General features: G+C 43.4%; 1 protein-coding gene across 1 annotated transcript in view; it reads right to left on the bottom strand.

Annotated features, from left to right (window-relative positions):
• The window catches only part of TRPM6 (transient receptor potential cation channel subfamily M member 6), a 314173-nt gene that overhangs the window by 5468 nt on the left and 285557 nt on the right, over positions 1-23148 (bottom strand). The window contains exon 38 of the mRNA XM_069763300.1: positions 23010-23116. Within this exon, the coding sequence (XP_069619401.1) occupies positions 23010-23116 (107 nt within the window). The remainder of the gene's footprint in view (positions 1-23009; positions 23117-23148) is intronic.

Genomic DNA, 23148 nt, shown 5'->3' with positions numbered 1-23148 from the left:
CACTTTATGAGGTTATAGCTCGGGAAAGCTTTAACGGATCCAACTGATTCTCAAACTGTTTTTCACGACATATTGCACTTCATGTTACTGGTAAAATTTATTTCGATATGACTTGCATTTATTTATGAAAAAAATAGGAATATGGCGAAAATTTTTAAAATTTTACAATTTTCAAGCTTTGAATTTTTATGCTCTTAAATCAGAGAGATTTGTCACACAAAATACTTAATAAATAATAATTCCCACATGTCTACTTTACATCAGCACAATTTGGAAGCAAAAATTTTTTTTAAGAAGTTATAAGGGTTAAAACTTGACAAGCAATATCATTTTTCCAACAAAATTTACAAAACCATTTTTTAGGGACCACCTCACATTTGAAGTGATTTGGGGGGTCAATATAACAGAAAATACCAAAAAGTGACACCATTCTAAAAACTGGACCCCTCAAGGTGCGTAAAACCACATTCAAGAACTTCATTAACCCTTCAAGTGCTTTACGAGAACTAAAGCAATGTGGAAAGAAAAAATGTATATTTTACTTTTTTCAAAAAAATTTACTTTGGAACCAATATTTATTTTCACAAAGGTATCAGGAGAAAATGGACGATAAAATTTGTTTTGCAATTTCTCCTGAGTACACCAATACCCCAAATGTGGGCAAAAACCACTGTTTGGGTGCATGGCAGGGCTCAGAAGGGATGGCGCACCATTTGAGTTTTTCAATGCAAAATTGGCTGGAATTAATGGTGGTGCCTTCTCACGTTTGGAGACCACCTGATGCACCTAAACAGTGTAAACCCCCCAATTCTAACTCCAACCCTAACCTCAACACACCCCTAACCCTAATCACAACCCTAACCATAACCCTATCCCCATCACACCCCTAACCCAAACCATAACCCCAACCATAAACCTAATCCCAACCCTAACCATAACCCCAACCACAACCCTAACTTTAGCCCCACCCTAACCCTAATTTTAGCCCAACTGACTTTAGCCCAAAAGGTGTATCAGCGGTCGTTAAGAGGTTAAATGTCATAAAGATGTAATATTTTGTTTTAAAAATAAACTCAGTATTGTGTCTCAGGGCTGTTTGAGATTAATTTTAGTGATCCAAACAATTGTGATAATTAGTTTGTCACAGTTTGCCAGGTAAGACCAATTAAAAGAAAACTACTTAAGAAGGAAGTTCCACATTATTATGCAGGACACAGGTATCAAGAAATATGGGAAAGAAAAAAGGATCTCTCTACAGCCAAAAAGGGTCAAATTTTGCAATGGCATGGACAAGGTGTTAAAACAATAGATATTTCACAAAACCTTAAAGGGAACCTATCAGCAGGATTGTGCATAGTAAACTACACCCAGTGTCAAGTCAGCCCCGTTATACTGAATGATACCTTGGGTGATGAAATTAGTCTTGTGGTTGTTTCTTAATCTTTATTTTCAGTTTTGTGTTAATGATATGCTTGAGCCTTAAGGGGGAGTTGATGTATGTGGTGCTCTGATCATATATTCATAATGTAGACTGCTGACAGGTCACTGATTCTGCAAATTAGGATGCAGGTCAGTGAAGGATCAGAGTATTTTTGACCTCACTGTGCTCTTTTTGCAAGTAGCCCATGTGTTTTTGGTTTTATAATTGTTCTCTTGTTTCTACAAGACTGGGGAATCCACCACTCCTTGTGGGTCATTTGCATCAAAGCTGTTCCATCCAGCATGTCCACATGGATATTCCCTCTCTGAACCCTGCTTATACAGGTACTATACAGATGATCAGGTGTTAGGACTAGCGGAACGCACCAGGTATAAGATGAAATATTAATAGGTGCGTTCGCAGTCCGGGGTCCACCGTGCAGGTGAAAACCTGCTGCTAGTAAATGGCAGCGCTATATGGCGGTGGAAGCGAACCCTGTTAAGTCACAGGACCGCAATACCGCACTAAAGAGCGCAAGCTAAGAGTCACCGAACTCAGTCCCAAGACTGTCCGTTTAGACTAATAGCGCTCAACACCGCAACTGGGTGTATTAAGTAACAATAGGAATATTTTTAGAGCACCGAAGTGCGAACTGTGCCGTGCTGGCAGACACCACCAAGCACCCAGACGTGGGATAGGAAGCGCACTACTGGCGCCTGGCGCCTCACTGGCGGTCACAGCAATAGACGCTGATTTGTGTGTAACACGTTGAGTGGTTAGTCGGGCGCTAGGTAGCTGCCATACTCCTTACGCGAACAGTCATACAATAGGGTAGGGGTATTTAATGAACGACTTGCACTCACAACAAACACACGTATACAAATGTACACTAGCGCATGGCCGCACGGTCATGCGAAGCTTATATAGCTGCAGCACGTTCAGGACCTTCCAATAAAGGACCAATGGGAAGCTGCCACAGAAGTTAGCACTTTCAAGACCTTCCAGGAGGGCCAATGGGAACCGCTGCATCATCTGAGCATGTGACCCTCGATCTCCAACAGGAGATCTCACCCTAGGCATGCTCAGAAGGTAGAAAGCAGGACTTGGTCCCAAAAGCGTCCGCTCGCTGCTGCCCAACACTGGCTTTAAAGGCAGAAGCTGGAATAGCAACAGCAAGCCTAAGAACAGAGTGAGACTGAGCCAGACGCAAGGACCGACGTCTGCGTTGAGCAGGTTCCACTGCGGCAGGAGAAGAATAGGAGACTGCAGCAGAAACGTCCCGAGATTCACCCTGTGCAGAAGTGGGAACTAGACCCCTAACATTACCCCCCCTCCTAGGGCCCCCCCTCCCTGGGCCTCGCTACGCTCGAAGGCAGCAATGAGCTGCGGAGCCCGAATGTGCTAAGCAGGCTCCCAAGACCTGTCCTCAGGACCACAGCCCTTCCAATCCACCAGATAAAATTTTTGCCACGTACCACCTTGTACCCCAGAATGGCATTCACCTCGTAATCGTCCGTAGACGAACCCGATGTCCCAGCAGATGACTTGGAAAACCAGGACATGTATACGGGCTTCAAAAGGGACACATGAAAGGTGTCGGTGATACCTAGGCGAGGCGGAAGGGCTAAACGGTAGACCACAGGATTAACCCGTTTGAGGACCTTAAAAGGACCTAAGTAGCAAGGTGCAAACTTAGTAGACTCAACTCACAGCCTGATGTTACGGGCGGAGAGCCACACTAAGTCGCCAGGAGCAAAGGTCAGAGCGGGGGTCGCCGATGTGAGTCGGCGGAGGACCTCATTCTCTCCTTGGAAGCCCGAATGGCATCCTGAGTGCGATCCCAAATGTCCCGTGCCTCCACAGCCCAGTCTGCCACCCTGGAATCGGCGGAAGACACGGCATGGGCACAGGTACCCGCGGATGCTGACCATAGTTAAGGAGGAATGGGGTCTGTCCGGTGGAGTCGGCTACAGCATTGTTCAGAGCAAACTCCGCCCACGATAGCAAAGATGCCCAGTCATCTTGCCTAGCACAGACAAAATGTCGCAGATATGTGACCAAGGTCTGGTTGGCTCTCTCTACCAACCCATTCGTCTCGGGATGATAGGCAGAAGAGAGATTTAGCTCAATACTGAGAAGATGACAAAGCTCTCTCAATGACAATTTTGTCCGGCATACCGTGAAGGTGGAAGATATGTTTAATAAACAACGCTGCCAAGGCCCGTGCAGAAGGTAGCCGAGGCAGCGGCACCAAATGCACCATTTTAGAAAAATGGTCGGTGATTACCCAAATGACGGTACAACCACGAGACTTGGGCAAACCCACCAGAAAGTCCATCTCGACCATCTCCCAGGGCCTGTCTGCCACCGGCAGAGGGTATAACAAACCAGCTGGCCGTTGACGGAGAGACTTATTTTTGGCACAAAAGACACATGCCCGAACGTAGTCTCCGACGTTACGAACCATATGTGTCCACCAGTACATTCTCGCCAGCAACTCCGATGTCCTCTTTGCCCCAAAGTGTCCACCCACTCTGGATGAATGAGCCCAAGAGAGAACCTCCGGTCGCAAATTGATGGGAACAAAAGTCTTGCCCGGAGGCACAGACTCAAGCGAAACCGGAGCTACGGCTCTCAGACTCTCCAAAGGGACAATAAGCCGAGGCTCCTCCTCCTCAGTTGACACAAGGGAGCGAGAGAGAGCGTCAGCACGAGTGTTCTTTTCCCCGGCGAGATAATGTAGAGTGAAGTGGCACCGGAAGAAGAACAAGGACCATCTGGCCTGACAAGAATTCAGCCGCTGGGCGGTACGCAAATAAACCACATTTTTGTGGTTCGTGAAGACTTGGAAGGGAAACCGAGCACCTTTCAAAAGATGTCTCAACTCCGAAAAGGCCAACTTCATTGCTAGCAACTCCCTATCCCCGATGGAGTAATTTCTCTCCGCTGGTGTGAAGGTCTTTGAGAAGAATTATGGATGCTTCCGACCTTGAGCATCCTTTTGATAGAGGACTGCTCCAGCACCAACGGATGAGGCATCCACCTCCATTAGGAATGGCTTATCCACATCGGGACGATGTAAGATGGGAGCGCTAGCAAAATGAGACTTTATAGAAGTGAAGGCCTTGGAGACCTCTTCCGACCACAGTTTGGGATTCGCTCCCTTCTTGGTGAACGATACTAAGGGAGCTACCAAAGTGGAGAAGTGGGGAATGAACTGGTGATAGTAATTTATGAACCCCATAAAGCGCTGCACCGCTTTAAGAGAATGGGGTTCTTGCCAGTCCATCACAGCCTGTAGTTTGGCAGGATCCATAGCCAATCCCTGGGTGGAGATGATATAGCCCAGGAAAGGTAAAGACTCCTGCTCAAACATACACTTCTCCAACTTTGCATAAAGGGAATTCGCCCGTAAGAGTTCGAAGACTCTCCCACCGGAGAGATGTTGGCAGTCAATATCTGGAGAGAAGATGAGAATATCATCCAGATAGACTACGACCGAGGTGGAAAGCATCTCCCGGAAGATATCGTTGACAAAGTCCTGCAAAACGGCTGGGGCATTACAGAGCCCGAAAGGCATCACCAGATACTCATAGTGCCCATCCCTGGTATTAAAAGCCGTTTTCCATTCGTCCCCCTCACGGATGCGAATCTGGTTGTAGGCACCCCACAGATCTAGTTTGGTGAATACCTTTCCTCCCCTTAGCCTGTCAAAGAGCTCAGAAATCAGGGGCAATGGGTACTTATTTTTAATGGTGATGGCATTAAGACCCCTGTAATCGATGCAAGGACGTATTCCCCATTCTTCTTCTGTACGAAGAAGAATCCCGCCCCTGCAGGAGACACTGACTTCCTAATGAAGCCTCTTGCCAAATTCTCCTGGATGTATTGAGACATAGCCTCCGTCTCAGGGAGAGAGAGGGGATATACCCTTCCCCGAGGAGGTTCAGTTCCAGGCAAGAGGTCAATAGGACAGTCGTAGGGGCGATGAGGCGGTAGAGTCTCTGCTGCCTTTTTAGAGAATACGTCTGCATAGCACCAATAGCACTTGGGAAGAGAAGAAAGGTCTGCGGGTACCTCGGTAGTAGAGACCTGTACACACTCACACACCTGCCCATACAAGACTTACTGCAACCCAATATTCTCCCTGAGGATCACTCAATATGTGGGGAGTGGAAACTGAGCCAGGGTATGCACAGTAAAATCTCATCCATTCCCTCGGGAAGGACAAGAAGGGAAATAATCTCCTGGTGGGAATGGGACATGGACAATGAGAATGGAACAGTCTGGTGTGTGATTTGCAGTGGAAGTGTCGTCCCATTCACAACTCTAACTGTTACAGGTTTGGCGGGCATAACTAATGGTATAGCATGGCGCAAAGCAAAAGCAGAGGACATAAAATTTCCCTCTGCTCCTGAATCCACACAAAGCTTGACTGTTAGAGTGGAGAGCCTAACAGGATTGTCCCTTTAAAGCAGGGGTCCCCAACTCCAGTCCTCAAGGCCCACCAACATGTCATGTTTTCAGGATTTCCTTAGTCTTGCCCAGGTAATAATTGCATCACCTGTGCAATGCAAAGGGAATCCTGAAAACATGACCTGTTGGTGGGCCTTGAGGACTGGAGTTGGGGACCCCTGCTTTAAAGGACAGTTTGGAGGAAAATGTAGCTGTGTCTAGTGAACCTCCCCCAATGGTTACAAGACGCGATCGTTTCCCGATCGGCGTGGACATTTATTGGCGTAATGTCCTAGTTGGTGACAATTTTTGCAAACCACAGGTACTCAAGCGGTCTGAGACTTAGGTCCCGCTCGAGAAACCTCCATGGCCTCATGTGAGTCGGATGCCAAAACAGGAGACTCAAGAGGTCTGGCGAAGGTGGGCGTCAGCCGAAACCTCTGCCTACACTGGGTCCGCTCTAACCTCCGCTCATGAAAACGGAGGTCAATGCGGGTGTGGCGGGTATCTCCCTGGTGGCCAAGGCGTCCTTCACGTGGTCTGCCAGTCCCTTCCAGAACACCGGAATTAGAACTTTGTCTGGCCACTCTAACTCTGAAGCCAGAGTCCGGAACTGGATGGCAAACTGGCTGACCACAGACGAGCCCTGAGTAATTGTCATCAACTGGAGAGCGGTATCGTGGGTAACATGAGGTCCTAAAAAGACCTGCGTCAGAGCATCCAGAAAGAGAGGAGCACTCTGTACCACACGATCATCATGCTCCCAAAGTGGCGTTGCCCACTCCAACACCCTGTCTGACAAGAGAGATAGAATAAATCCCACTTTCGCCCGTTCTGTAGGGAAACGTGACGCCAGGAGCTCAAGGTGTATGGAGCACTGGCTCACGAATTCGCAACATTGTTTACTGTCACCAGCAAACTTGTCAGGAAGCGGGAGACGGGATAAAGTCGGGGCAGGGGTGGCAGCGGACAAACTGGCTGTGGCTACACTTGTAGTATTTAATGAACGACTTGCACTCACAACAAACACACGTATACAAATGTACACTAGCGCATGGCCGTGCGGTCATGTGAAGCTTATATAGCTGCAGCACGTTCAGGACCTTCCAATAAAGGACCAATGGGAAGCTGCCACAGAAGGTAGCACTTTCAAGACCTTCCAGGAGGGCCAATGGGAACCGCTGCAGCATCTGAGCATGTGACCCTCGATCTCCAACAGGAGATCTCACCCTGGGCATGCTCAGAAGGGAAAAAGCAGGACTTAGTCCCAAAAGCATCCGCTTGCTGCTGCCCAACACTGGCTTTAAAGGCAGAAGCTGGAATAGCAACAGCAAGCCTAAGAACAGAGTGAGACTGAGCCAGACTCAAAGACCGACGTCTGCGCTGAGCAGGTTCCACTGCGGCAGGAGAAGAATGGGAGACTGCAGCAGAAACGGCCCGAGATTCCCCCTGTGCAGAAGCGAGAACTCGACCCCTAACATCAGGTTTTTAAATACATCAGATAGGGATTTTATACATTAGTTAGGACTGCTCTATATGGGTATACCTTGACGATTGGTGGAGCAGCTTAGTATACATTTTTTTGCAAAAAAAGTATCAACTAAATACCCTGTTTTTTCCATCTTTTGACTAGCACTTGCTTATTACTGTGATTTTTTTTACAACAGAGTATTTTTGACCTCACTGTGCTCTTTTGTGTCTTCTAGTTTGCAGAATGAATACCTGCATTGCAGCATAATCACAGTTACTGTGCATGTAACGCCTTTTGCTTATTTAATTGAGCGAGGGGAAAAAAAAAAAACTATTTAAAAATGGCACCTGCGCAGTAGCAGCTATCGGTGTGTATAGAGATCCGATAGCTGCTATTGCACAGGCAGCACCATATTGCTGGAGAAGAAAAAAAAAAAAGATTTCCTCCTCCAAGATGGCATCGCCCATGCTTGCACAATAGCAGCTGTTGGTGATCTCCACATAATCATAATAGCAGCTTGTGTTTAAGTATATTTTTCCATTTTACTGTTTTCCAGCTAAAAATGTACATTGTCTCTCTGTGGGCAAGTTACTGGTATGCCCAGCACTAAATCAGAGATTTTCTTCCTGCTACACCCTTATGGGGCATCAATGAATCTGCAGCTGCATCTCCCTCCTTCCTTTCTTCTATTTACTGTTTTACGCAAGGTGGATTTTTGGAATCTGTTAAGGATTTTGATCATTCAGTGAAGTGATACCAATTTAATATGATAAGATATTTTCCAAAGTTTATTTTGCACACAGTTTCAACGACAGTAATTAAAGTAAAATCAGTTTGGTTCCATGAAAGGTATAATGCGGGTCTTTGGTGCCAACTATTTTAGCCCATTATAGGTCTTAATTGTTTTGGTCTCTTGATAACGCTTATTTTAACAGTGTGAGCCAAAAGAAGTTTAAGTAGCCATTTCATCTATGCATCACTTCATTATCTGCAAAAGACTGCTTATTATTAACTAAGATACTGGAAGCAGGGATGAAAGCTTTCTGGCTTTTCATGAAAGCGATAATGGTATTCTTCAAATAGAAACAAGTAGATAATATATATTATAGTCTGAACAATGTACTACCTTCTGTGTTTATAAACTTACTAAGCAAGCAAATGTCATATTTATTGTCTGCCCATATACTGTAATAAAGGGGTCTCAAATACGTGGTCTGCATGCGGCTTCTAAGGCTGCTTCATGCGACCTACAGGCACTGGCTGGTCCAGGGGGCCACTGATGTCAGCGCTTCTTTTTGTTGAGTGTGTTTTCTTGGACACACATTTAATTGAAATGTATTGTGGCACAGAGACCAGCTCTCTGTGCCGCAGTACCAATACCAGCAAATCACAGGTCGGCAGCTGACATCAGCATCTCGGAACTTGGAGTGTATGATGTCACTGCTCGGGCTCTGGAGGAGAAGAGGATGCTGTTAGCAGAAGGAGTGAGGTAAGGTGAGAAGGATCTTTTTTGGAGTTTGAGAGGGGGTACCAGGATGGGAAGGGGACATTACTGCGAGATGAGGACCACGATGGCGAACATTATTGCAAGAGAAGGACCAGGATGGACACATTACTGCAAGACGAGGACCAGGATGGGGACATTACTGCAAGACAAGGACAAGGATCGGGACATTACTGCAACATGAGGAAATTACTACAAGATGGGGACATTACTATAAGATGTTGGTCAGAATTAATAAATGATTCTTTGGAATGCACTACCTAGGTTAATACGATTAATCCCCAATCCCCACAGTTTTAAGCGTGCCCTAAAAACTCATTTGTTCAGACTGGCCTACCGCCTCAATGCATTAACCTAACGATCCCTGTGTGGCCTATTTATAATACAAAAAAAAAAAAAAAAAAAGGTTCCTCGCATCATGTTCTCATACACTTTATGCAGTATTAGCCCTCTGTGTCTGTACTGCTACATACTTAGGCAGGTAACTGGTTCATGCAGCTTTACATGAACACCTGAGCCTTACACTATAGCTGGTCCGAATAACTAAAGCAATTGTTACCATCCACCTCTCGTGTCTCCCCTTTTCCCCATAGTTTGTAAGCTTGCGAGCAGGGCCCTCACTCCTCCTGGTATCTGTTTTGAACTGTGATTTCTGTTATGCTGTAATGTCTATTGTCTGTACAAGTCCCCTCTATAATTTGTAAAGCGCTGCGGAATATGTTGGCGCTATATAAATAAAATTATTATTATTATTATTATAACTGTAAGACAATATCACTGTATGGGGCCAATTGGTGGACAAGAAAAGAAAAACAAACTGTAAAAAAAAAAGTATGAAAAAAATGTTTGGCACTAAAAATGCTGTTTTATGTATGAACTAAAGAAAACAAAAAAGTGCACATTTGTTATGTTATCACTGCATCTGTAATGACCCAATCTATAAAACTCTACCCTAACCTGTATAATGAATGCCAATTAAAGAATAAAATAAACACGTCAAAAATGTTCAAAAAATGATCAAAATGTGCACTGAAAAAATATATACCGTATATTGTTATCACTAGAAATGTTATTTCATCTTGCAAAGGCCTTTCACATTCAAATGTTTTTCTATATGTGGCCTATATTGTATACTACATGTTTGAAACCTCTGCGGTAAAACAACTGATCTTCAATAGCGCAATCAATAGTCAAAAGAAAGCTATGTATAGGTGACCAACATTAGGCTTAATTGGTAGTGATGAACGAATATACTCGTTCCTCCGGTTTTCCCGAGCACGCTCGGGTGACCACCGAGTATTTTTTAGTGCTCGGAGATTTAGTTTTCATCGCCGCAGCTGAATGATTTACAGCTATTAGCCAGGCTGAGTACATGTGGGGGTTGCCTGTTGCTAGGTAATCCCCACATGTAATCAAGCTGGCTAGTAGCTGTAAATCATTCAGCTGCGGCGATGAAAACTAAATCTCCGAGCAGTTACAAATACTCAGAGACCACCCGAGCCTGCTCGGGAAAACCCGAGCAGCGAGTACACTCGCTCATCATTATTAATTGGCTAAATTAACCATTGCAAGCTTTTTTTTTAAGTCACTTTTTTGTTTTGTGGTATTCATTGACTTTTTACACCATATTTTTCAAAATAATGAAAATAGTTTATTAATCTTGCGCGAAATACAAATGTTATTTATTGTTGTCTTTAACCTTTTTTTGAAACTTTTTAGCACAAAAAGTCACATTTTCTGCTTAAATGTTACACAATTTGAGCAGAAATGTCAGAGACATATAAAAATCGATCCACAGTGGACTGGAGTATATTTTCACAAAAATTTTGATGAATAATGACAAACAAACAAAGCACAGGCAAACTTATAAAATAGACTTTAAAAAAAGGCACAAATAAAACGAAAAAGGTGCAAAAAAACAGCCAAAAACAAACATTTAATGTTTAAAAATTATCTCTACAGCTCCAGTTGAGCTGTAATTTGATTTTTTTATTGACCAAGAAATATACACAAGATGTTTTAAGCCTGTCGATATCTTTGTCATAACTACGATAAATGCTCTCTGCCATTTCAACAAAGTTTGCATAAATAAACAGTACAATCAAATGTAAGAAACTTTGTGATACATCTAATGAGAGAAATATGATTCTATCTCCACTTATGGGCCACTTCTCATCCTCCTGCCTCAAACTAATGATGCACTATGAAATCCTGCCAATACTTGCCTTGCTAAAAACAAAATGGACAGCCATCTCAGCGAGTATTCAGGTTACAGCTTTCTATTAATTTTTATTTAGAGAGGGGATAACAGAGGAGGAAGGAAGAGCACATTGTGTCTTCACCTCATCTCAGTGCTGGATTCACAGCTATATAGCTCAGTCTTGTTTTATAATATTCTCCATTGTGCCACTGCTTTTTCTAAACAAGTGCTACATAGAAAAAGGAGAGAAGTCTCTCATGTCTATGTATGACGTGTTATGGAGACATCACAGCAGTTACTCTCAACCCACTGACAAAGGGGCAAATGAAAATTAGAGAAAGAGCCTTTAAAGTAAAAAATTGACAAAAAATTTAGGCTATAAGTACACTGCTCAAAAAAAATAAAGGGAACGCTTAAAGAACAGAATATACAGGTCCTTCTCAAAAAATTAGCATATAGTGTTAAATTTCATTATTTACCATAATGTAATGATTACAATTAAACTTTCATATATTATAGATTCATTATCCACCAACTGAAATTTGTCAGGTCTTTTATTGTTTTAATACTGATGATTTTGGCATACAACTCCTGATAACCCAAAAAACCTGTCTCAATAAATTAGCATATTTCACCCATCCAATCAAATAAAAGTGTTTTTTAATAACAAACAAAAAAACCAACAAATAATAATGTTCAGTTATGCACTCAATACTTGGTCGGGAATCCTTTGGCAGAAATGACTGCTTCAATGCGGCGTGGCATGGAGGCAATCAGCCTGTGACACTGCTGAGATGTTATGGAGGCCCAGGATGCTTCAATAGCGGCCTTAAGCTCATCCAGAGTGTTGGGTCTTGCGTCTCTCAACTTTCTCTTCACAATATCCCACAGATTCTCTATGGGGTTCAGGTCAGGAGAGTTGGCAGGCCAATTGAGCACAGTAATACCATGGTCAGTAAACCATTTACCAGTGGTTTTGGCACTGTGAGCAGGTGCCAGGTCATGCTGAAAAATGAAATCTTCATCTCCATAAAGCATTTCAGCCGATGGAAGCATGAAGTGCTCCAAAATCTCCTGATAGCTAGCTGCATTGACCCTGCCCTTGATGAAACACAGTGGACCAACACCAGCAGCTGACATGGCACCCCACACCATCACTGACTGTGGGTACTTGACACTGGACTTCAGGCATTTGGGCATTTCCTTCTCCCCAGTCTTCCTCCAGACTCTGGCACCTTGATTTCCGAATGACATGCAAAATTTGCTTTCATCAGAAAAAAGTACTTGGGACCACTTAGCAACAGTCCAGTGCTGCTTCTCTGTAGCCCAGGTCAGGCGCCTCTGCCGCTGTTTATGGGTCAAAAGTGGCTTTACCTGGGGAATGCGGCACCTGTAGCCCATTTCCTGCACACGCCTGTGCACGGTGGCTCTGGATGTTTCCACACCAGACTCAGTCCACTGCTTCCTCAGGTTCCCCAAGGTCTGGAATCGGTCCTTCTCCACAATCTTCCTCAGGGTCCGGTCTCCTCTTCTCGTTGTACAGCGTTTTCTGCCACATTGTTTCCTTCCAACAGACTTACCATTGAGGTGCCTTGATACAGCACTCTGTTGAGAAATTTCTTTCTGGGTCTTACCCTCTTGCTTGAGGGTGTCAATGATGGCCTTCTTGACATCTGTCAGGTCGCTAGTCTTACCCATGATGGGGGTTTTGAGTAATGAACCAGGCAGGGAGTTTATAAAAGCCTCAGGTATCTTTTGCATGTGTTTAGAGTTAATTAGTTGATTCAGAAGATTAGGGTAATAGGTCGTTTAGAGAACCTTTTCTTGATATGCTAATTTATTGAGACAGGTTTTTTGGGTTATCAGGAGTTGTATGCCAAAATCATCAGTATTAAAACAATAAAAGACCTGACAAATTTCAGTTGGTGGATAATGAATCTATAATATATGAAAGTTTAATTGTAATCATTACATTATGGTAAATAATGAAATTTAACACTATATGCTAATTTTTTGAGAAGGACCTGTAACTCCAAGTAGATCAAACTTCTGTGAAATCAAACTGTCCACTTAGGAAGCAACACTGTTTGACAATCAATTTCACATGCTGTTGTGCAAATGGGATAGGCAACAGATGGAAATTATTGGCAATCATCAAGACAGTCAATAAAGGAGTGGTTCTGCAGGTTGGGACCACAGACCACATCTCAGTACCAATGCTTTCTGGCTGATGTTTTGGTCACTTTTGAATGTTGGTTGCGCTTTCACACTCATGGTAGCATGGGATGAACTCTACAACCCACACAAGTGGCTCAGGTAGTGCAGCTCATCCAGGATGGCACATCAATGCGAACTGTGGCAAGGTTTGCTGTGTCTGTCAGCGTAGTGTCCAGAGGCTGGAGGCGCTACCAGGAGACAAGCCAGTACACCAGGAGACATGGAGGGGGCCATAAGAGGGCAACAACCCAGCATCTGGACTGCTACCTCAGCCTTTGAGCAAGAAGGAACAGGAGGAGCACTGCCATAGCCCTGCAAAATGACATCCAGCAGGCCACAAATGTGCATGTGTCTGCACAAACGTTAGAAACCGACTCCATGAGGATGGTCTGAGTGCCTGACGCCCACAGATGGGGGTTGTGCTCACAGACCAACACCGTGCAGGATGCTTGGCATTTGCCACAGAACACCAGGATTGGCAAATTCGCCACTGGCGCCCTGTGCTCTTCACAGATGAAAGCAGGCTCACACTGAGCACATGTGACAGACTTGACAGAGTCTGGAGATGCCGTGGAGAGCGGTCTGCTGCCTGCAACATCCTTCAGCATGACTGGTTTGGCAGTGGACCAGTAATGGTGGCATTTCTTTGGAGGGCCGCACAGCCCTCCATGTGCTCGCCAGAGGTAGCCTGACTGCCATTAGGTACCAAGATTAGATCCTCAGACCCTTTTTGAGACCATATGCTGGTGCTGTTGGCCCTGGTTTTCTCCTAATGCAGGACAATGCCTGACCTCATGTGGCTGGAGTGTGTCAGCAGTTCCTGCAAGATGAAGGCATTAAAGCTATGGACTGGCCCGCCCGTTCCCCAGACCTGAATCTGATTGAACACATCTGGGACATCACCATCGCACCATCCACCAACATCATGTTGCACCACAAACTGTCCAGGAGTTGGCGGATGCTTTAGTCCAGGTCTGGGAGGAGATCTGTTATGATCCGGTGACCTTGGAGCAGCATGAAAACTTTCACTTGAGTAGGTGGTAACTATACTGACCGCAAATCCTGATCTTAGCACCGCAACTAGAAGTAGCCGTGGGGTGTACCTAACAAGCCCTAGACACCTCGTCACAGCCGGAGGATTAAATACCTCTAAAGATGGAAATAGGAATTCTACCTTGCCTCAGAGCAGAACCCCAAAGGATAGGCAGCCCCCCACAAATATTGGCTGTGAGTAGGAGAGGAAAGACACACGCAGTCAGAAAACAGGATTTATCACAAGAGGCCACTCTAGCTAAAATAGGAAAGGATAGGACAGAGTTCTGTGCGGTCAGTATTAAAACCCTTCCAAAAATATCCACAGCAGATTATGCAAAAAATTCCTCCATCTAACTAAAGACGTGGAACGTATATCTGCAACTCCAGAGACTCCTACACACAGAGCAGGAATGCAATCAAAAAAACAAGCACACAGCTTGTGTGCCATAGAAAAAGAAACAGACACTTACTTATCTTTGCTGAATTGGCAGCTAAGCAGGATAAGCCAGACAGAGGTCCAACACTTCCCAAGAAACATTGACAACTGGCAAGGACTAATGAGTCCTGCAAACCTAAATACCCCAGTCAGAATTGCAATTAGCAGATACACCTGTCCAAGACTGCAGCCCAGGGACAACTGCATTACCACCTACAACCACCGGAGGGAGCCCAAAAGCAGAATTCACAACAGAGATCCCTTAGGAGACCATCTGCCACCTCATCAGGAGCATGCCCAGGCATTGTAGGGAGATCATACAGGCACGTGGAGGCCACACACACTACTGAGCATAATTTCCTTGTTATGAGGCATTTCTACTGAAATTGTATCAGCCTGTAACTTCATTTTCCACTTTGATTTTGAGCATCATTCCAACTCCAGACCTCCGTGGGATATTAGATGTGATTTGCGTTAATCATTTTTAGGTTTTATTGTTCTCAACACATTCCACTATGTAATGAATAAAGATTTACAACTGGAATATTACATTCAGTGATATCTAGGCTGTGGGATTTTAGTGTCCCCTTTATTTTTTTGAGCAGTGTACAGTGGGGCAAAAAAGTATTTAATCAGTCAGCAATAGTGCAAGTTCCACCACTTAAAAAGATGAGAGGCGTCTGTAATTTACATCATACTTAGACCTCAACTATGGGAGACAAACTGAGAAAAAAAAATCCAGAAAATCACATTGTCTGTTTTTTTAACATTTTATTTGCATATTATGGTGGAAAATAAGTATTTGGTCAGAAACAAACAATCAAGATTTCTGGCTCTCACAGACCTGTAACTTCTTCTTTAGGAGTCTCCTCTTTCCTCCACTCATTACCTGTAGTAATGGCCCTGTTTAAACTTATCAGTATAAAAAGACACCTGTGCACACCCTCAAACCGTCTGACTCCAAACTCCACTATGGTGAAGACCAAAGAGCTGTCAAAGGACACCAGAAACCAAATTGTAGCCCTGCACCAGGCTGGGAAGACTGAATCTGCAATAGCCAACAAGCTTGGAGTGAAGAAATCAACAGTGGGAGCAATAATTAGAAAATGGAAGACATACAAGACCACTGATAATCTCCCTCGATCTGGGGCTCCACGCAAAATCCCACCCCGTGGGGTCAGAATGATCACAAGAACGGTGAGCAAAAATCCCAGAACCACGCGGGGGGACCTAGTGAATGAACTGCAGAGAGCTGGGACCAATGTAACAAGGCCTACCATAAGTAACACACTACGCCACCATGGACTCAGATCCTGCAGTGCCAGACGTGTCCCACTGCTTAAGCCAGTACATGTCCGGGCCCATCTGAAGTTTGCTAGAGAGCATTTGGATGATCCAGAGGAGTTTTGGGAGAATGTCCTATGGTCTGATGAAACCAAACTGGAACTGTTTGGTAGAAACACAACTTGTCGTGTTTGGAGGAAAAAGAATACTGAGTTGCATCCATCAAACACCATACCTACTGTAAAGCATGGTGGTGGAAACATCATGCTTTGGGGCTGTTTCTCTGCAAAGGGGCCAGGACGACTGATCCGGGTACATGAAAGAATGAATGGGGCCATGTATCGTGAGATTTTGAGTGCAAACCTCCTTCCATCAGCAAGGGCATTGAAGATTAAACGTGGCTGGGTCTTTCAACATGACAATGATCCAAAGCACACCGCCAGGGCAACGAAGGAGTGGCTTCGTAAGAAGCATTTCAAGGTCCTGGAGTGGCCTAGCCAGTCTCCAGATCTCAACCCTATAGAAAACCTTTGGAGGGAGTTGAAAGTCCGTGTTGCCAAGCGAAAAGCCAAAAACATCACTGCTCTAGAGGAGATCTGCATGGAGGAATGGGCCAACATACCAACAACAGTGTGTGGCAACCTTGTGAAGACTTACAGAAAACGTTTGACCTCTGTCATTGCCAACAAAGGATATATTACAAAGTATTGAGATGAAATTTTGTTTCTGACCAAATACTTATTTTCCACCATAATATGCAAATAAAATGTTAAAAAAAACAGACTGTGATTTTCTGGATTTTTTTTTCTCAGTTTGTCTCCCATAGTTGAGGTCTACCTATGATGTAAATTACAGACGCCTCTCATCTTTTTAAGTGGTGGAACTTGCACTATTGCTGACTGACTAAATACTTTTTTGCCCCACTGTATATATAGTATGTTAGCCAGAAATATTGTTTTTTAGTTTCACTTTAAAAGTCACACAAATGCTTAGAACACCACTCCAGCAGGGGTTGTCTATTGCATCGCTGGAGTGGTGCTTCAAAAGAGAACTTGTTATTAGAACCATGCTACCTAAGCCATGGGCAGAATGAATCAGAGGATGGCTGCACAATTGCAACCAAGAATGGATTACTCTGAAGAGTTTTGGAATTTCAGAGAAAACAGTTTGAAAAGCTGTCTAGTGATTACAGGGAAAGAACTGACTGGTCTGATGACATCCCAAGCATTGATGGAAGAAGCAATGGGGCGTTGATGCTAGAAAAGGGAAAAGTAACTGCAGTGCATACTGCAGGAAAGGGTTAGGGGTAACTTTTGATGGCTTGTGAAAACAACAGAGCTTGGAGATACATAAACACACAGATATTCAGGTCTCCCGAGACAGGCCACAATCTTTTTTGCTTTATCATTTTATGGGGGGCTGTCCAGGTCACAGTTACTTCTCTATTTCAAGCCACTATATGCCCCACCAACAGATACACATGTTATACTGTATTAATCAATAACACAGCCTTATTATTTTATATCAGGGAACAATAGGAGAGAGAAGGAGCAAACTGATTATATATAGTAAAATCAATCATTTCATTTTACTATTTATATAGTAGAAAAATATGTAAAATGTCACAGCAATACATAAAGTGCCACAAACAATGCAGATAGCTAAATCCCCCACCCTCACCTTTCCCCACACCACAAATGTATGTCAACCCCTTATATGACCATAAAGGTCCAGTGACCGTAAAAGTGGGAAAACAATACATTCCAGATAGGCATCTAAAGATCAACCTAAGTCAAAATAGCTGGGAAAAGAAAGCTCCCAATATATTATTCATTTAAAGTGCAGTAATAGGTAACAATGTATGCGATGCTTACCAACAAATAGGTGGGGACAAGAGGCGTTGGATAGTGGATCCCGACACGCGTTTCTGAGAAAGCGGCCTTGTGTTGCCGCGAAACGCTCGTCGGGATCCTCTTTTTATATACAGCATAATTGGCACCTGTTTAGATATACTATGACTTATGTTGGGTCGTATTTTCCAGGTTTTCACTCAGTGTCACATTCACTTGTTGTATAGACGTACACCAAGGCTTCTATCAAATACCCTGGAAGCTGTTTCCAATTATTTCTTATTTTCTAAAAGACGAGAAACTATGTATCCTTCACTATTTTATATCCACTTTTCACGTTCAGTACACCGATACGTGTACAGTACAGACCAAAAGTTTGGACACACCTTCTCATTTAAAGATTTTATTGTATCCATGTGTGCTCTGTGAAAATACTGTAGTTCCAGTGGAGGTCCAATCCGTGCTCTGTTGGTCATTAAGGAGATAATCAAGAAGTTAATTCTTGTGGTGCCAGCAGTATATTGGCACCACAACAATTATCTCCATGATTATCTCCTTAATGACCAACAGAGCATGGATTGGACCTCCACTGGAACTACAGTATTTTCACGGAGCACACATGGATAGAATTTCCTTTGTCATTCGTTCACTTTTTTCTTCAATCACTTGGAACAGATTATCATCAATGTTAATGACGGTTTATAACTTTCTCTATTATGAATCATGTGACATTACTTGTTTGCTAATGGTTGGATACCTGACTTGAGCACCAAAAGCACTGTTTCTACTTAGTGCCGTGTTTTTCTTTACTATAGCACAACTCAGTGTTACCAGCTAAATGTTTTATCACAGACCCAGGCCTCAAAAACAATGTTAGGCTATGCGCACACAGCGGTAAGTAAATTACTTCTTCAAGTGGATTCCACCCGGAAGATGTCGTGTGCATGTAAGGAGGTGGCAGGAACCCTCATCTGCCCCCTCTCTCCCGTGTGCTGGGCCTGTGCATTTTATGCGGCACCCGAATGTTGTATCTGTATATTAACATATTTAGGTGCTGTGTTTGCAATGTTTCATATATGTGTTTGCAATGTGCGATGCCCCTTTTTACTCTGTACTGTCTCAACTTGCATCGAATTACTGTTGTGCTGTGTTGTTCTCTGTGCTTTACACTGCCATATTTGTTTGCACATGCTAGAGGCAGGGACAGAAGAGGTTAACAAGAAGGGGCTGGGTCAGCAGCCTGGAAGAAGCAGCCATTTCCGCTTCTGCAGCAGAGCCCACCCAAGCTTGGCCGTGGCAACTTGTGCTCCAGTGTCTGGAGCCAAGGACTCCCCTGGAGGGTAGAGAAAGTGCTGCCCCCGGACCCACGGGCAGTAAAGTGGGCACAGGACTACCTAGGTGCCCCACTGAAGGGATTTTAAGCATCCAGATTCCAGCACATGTGCGTCCCCGTCCGGGACAGAAGGAGCCCCTGTCTAGCGCATGAGTGTGTCTCCTTCCGGGACAGAAAGGGCACCCGCCTGGGGAGTATATTTGATGCCAGGACTGTCAGGCACCGAGACTGAGTGAGTACTCCTCCGAAGGGGCTATAAGCTTCCAGATAATGACCACTGATGCATCTCCACTACTACTGATGCAGTATGAATAGGGAAAGATGAATAGGGAAAGAGCAGGAAGTTTTGCTATATTTACTGCAACTACCTTTTCTACCTTTTTCTTACCCCGTTTATCGTACAAAATAAATAGCTTCCCTGTTGGATTATAACTGTGTTCCTGGATCCTGATTGTCTGGACTGCAGTGACTGAGGAGAAGAGGTAACTTGTCTGGGGGGCTGCATCTGTCCTGTCTATTTCATGTACAAGGTCCCGGAGTGTATACAGAATGTGGCTTAAGTGACTCAGCTGGGCCTACCACCCCGAGTCACCTTGTTACATGCACATACCTTTAGGAAAGTAAAGAAGGGGAGGTCAATCGTCTGAAATAACTTTTGAGTTTCTTTACTTTCAGTTGTACATCAGGAGGCGGTCTGCAACCATTTGCTTTGTCTAGAGCTACCCTGCGTTCATGGGCTACTCACCAGATTGTGATTTTGCAATACAGACCAGATCTAGATGTCCGGAACTGTGCTGACATGCATGCTCTTGACTATCTCTCGGTTGCATACTTTTTCCCCAACGTCTGTCTAAATCTTCTGGCCACAATTACTTGTTTTATTCTCTGGATTTGACCAAAACAGAGCTTGTACAGTGCCATTATCTGGCATTCTGCACGTGTATCCATTGACTTCAACTCCCTTGTTTACCTACCACACTTATTATATATGGACAACAGTGCCCATACCTCATACATGTACCAGAATTAAAAAAAAAAATGGCCACACAATAAATAAAATAAACAGTCGCATGCCTAGCTCGCTATAAACACAAAATACACACAAATGATCCCATATTATTTTACAGTAATCAGGAAACTATTAACATAAAATTGGTGGTATAACCATTCAGGTTTGACAATTACTTCACGGTTTAAACACAAAAATGCATTTTCTTGTAAATCTAATTATCAAATAAAGCCACTAATAGGTCCAGCACATTTAAGAAAAAAAAATATATATTTTTAAGTCTTTATTCTTTTGAATTCTGAGTTTCTAGAATAATGTGCATTAATCACTTTCCAACTGGCTTGGTAAGTCATTCATTCTTATATGTGCATCATTGCGGGCTCCTACCTTGTACCATAAAGGGTTAAAATGTTGTGTACTAAAAGCTTATAATTACTGAGAAACAAACTTTGTTGGACTGTATACACTTGCTGATGTCCAGCCCCCCCCCAAAAAAACATCTTGGAGTTTTGTGTGCTCCAATCCATTGTTCATTGGATCTCAGCTATTTCGCATTCTCAGTAGAGAACATTTGCCAAAAATAGGTCTTGTGCACATGACATCTTTGTGGACCCGCCAAAGTTTTCCCAGGGAAACTCACTTCAGCCAGAGATCTTTTTCCTAAATTGGCCTCATTGGCGGCTCTGCCATCGCTTTTGTGGCGGCTTTGCCACAGGTGTCTTTTTATCGATACTTCAACTATAACTAGAAAGCAACTCCTTAGCGGAAGGCACCCGAATAATGATATTTCTACTTCCTTTATCCATTTGACAGCTTCGGAACCCTGAAGCGGTTAAAAAGTGACAAGACTGAACATGAACACAACAATGTCGTTTTTACATTTCTGCTAATTTTTGCGGCAGTTTTGCATCGCCTTTTCAGGGGGTTTCCAGGCTGATGTCATGTTCACATACATTCACAATGTCTTTTTTTTTATATCGTTGACAAGCACTAAACCCAGTTTCTCAAAATACAGTTCCGGAGCTGGACAATACAATATATTGGCACTAGTTTTGCTCTGAAGGGCAGAGGTCCCCAACCTGTGGTCTTGGGAAACACATGTAGTTTGAGGGACTGTGATTTGTGGCTTGTGCTTTTCTGCCAGATTGATGCATTAGCAGTAAGTCTGGCAAACAGTATGAGGAACAGGTCTCCAGATGGTTATCTTTGTGAACCACCCCGCGCAGAAGAGCAGATCTGGATGGTTACCTTGTAGCATCATTAAATCTCTAGCCTTTTTGGTGCATGAATCTGGATGCAATAGTGAGGTGGTAGTGCGTAATGAGAGAATAGTGAATGAGGGTAAGGTAGACACCCCTAGATGCAAATAAACAACCTAGGCTATCATTATACTAGTAATTGGAAGTTTGGATGTCACTACTGAAGGAGAAGGGTGCAATAGCTGGATATCACTTCTCTGAGGGCTTAGGATCTGGAACAAGACCTTTTCTTAGAGCTTAATGTGGCTCTAAAGTTAAGAAAGGTTGGGAACCACTGCTCAAGGGCACACCACAATGCATTAAAAAATGCCTCTTCCTCAGCTATCTAGTCTATAGAGATAAGTAAATGTTGTTCGTCCAGAACAGTTATCATCCAACATTATTTATGAAAGCCTTCTACTCTTTTTTTTGCCTCTTCACATTGCTACATGAAACATTTTCCTATATACCTACGTTAAATTGTTAAATACACTAGTCCTGCTTTGTGCTGGCAGACAGATGGGGAAACTAAAAATTATGTGACTCTTTTGTACCATTCTTTCCATTCCAATTCAAAATACACTTTTTTTTCTTTTTTTTTTTTGGGGGGGGGTATAATAAAACTAAATGGAACTATTGAATTTCACAAAATTGCGGATAGGACTGTGCACAATTACTGTAAACAGAAATCCCATTTAATTCGAACTTAGTGTATGCATTAATGACAACATACAACAGGAGATATTCTAATGACTTAATTTGTTCTCCCGTGAATGGATAGATTTATTGTTATTAAATACCGGAACGGTTGGCTTTATCCAAATGTATAAGAAATGAATGGGGTATTATGAATGTTGCCATTGGTAGCATCACTTCAGAAGAGTATACTACAAAAGATAAAGCATAACAAAAAAAAATAGATTTTTTTTTTCTAGTCGCCCTTCAAACAGTCTGCAATTACAACACTGAAAACATATTTCAAATGCCCTTGAGGTTAACAAGTATTTCTAATGAAAAGGTGGGACTGCATGACTCTGCCTCTCCATAGATAAACTGAATATGAGATCCACATGATCCTTGCAAAACTCTGGAGGAAAGCAAAGACTTAAAATAAGAGTCGGGGATAAAGAGTTTAATTACGGAATTGTTAACACCGTGTGCACCCTTCTGACACGGTAGGGGTCACTTTAATATAATTTTGCGTTGCACGGCTGGTTATGGCAGTATCGGTGCTATTCCTCTCCTTTGAAATGATTGACAAGCCAAGGGCAGAGAGGTAGGCGCGCAGCAGCTGTACTTAATAGACTCAGCAGCAATGAAAGACTGTCTCATCATGTGCCTCATTTAATGTAAAAGTGTCAATGCTGTTTAATCTCTTCTCGGAGCAGCTCTTAAGTAAATCCTTTCCTAAACTCCTCTCAGAATATTTTTTATAATCTTAAAAGCAGAATGTCAGCACTGCACTGGAAATTAGGCAGAAGTTCTACATTTAAACAACATAATAATAGAAAAAAGTATGAAGGACGATAGATATCGTCAAACACGGATAATACACACCAGGAAGTTTGAGTTTCCGACAGCAAGAGTTGCAGCAGTGTTTGGAAACATAGTTTGTAAGAGCATCTTCTCCTAAATTGGCTGGTCCGAACACCATACCTCTTGACCTATAGGAAAAAAAAATGTCAAATGTTATAGT

The sequence above is a fragment of the Ranitomeya imitator genome, chromosome 1 (genome assembly GCF_032444005.1).
Source record: "Ranitomeya imitator isolate aRanImi1 chromosome 1, aRanImi1.pri, whole genome shotgun sequence".
Lineage (NCBI taxonomy): Eukaryota > Metazoa > Chordata > Amphibia > Anura > Dendrobatidae > Ranitomeya > Ranitomeya imitator.
The sequence above is the reverse complement of the archived record's forward strand: the minus strand, read 5'-3'. Positions and strand labels throughout refer to the sequence as shown.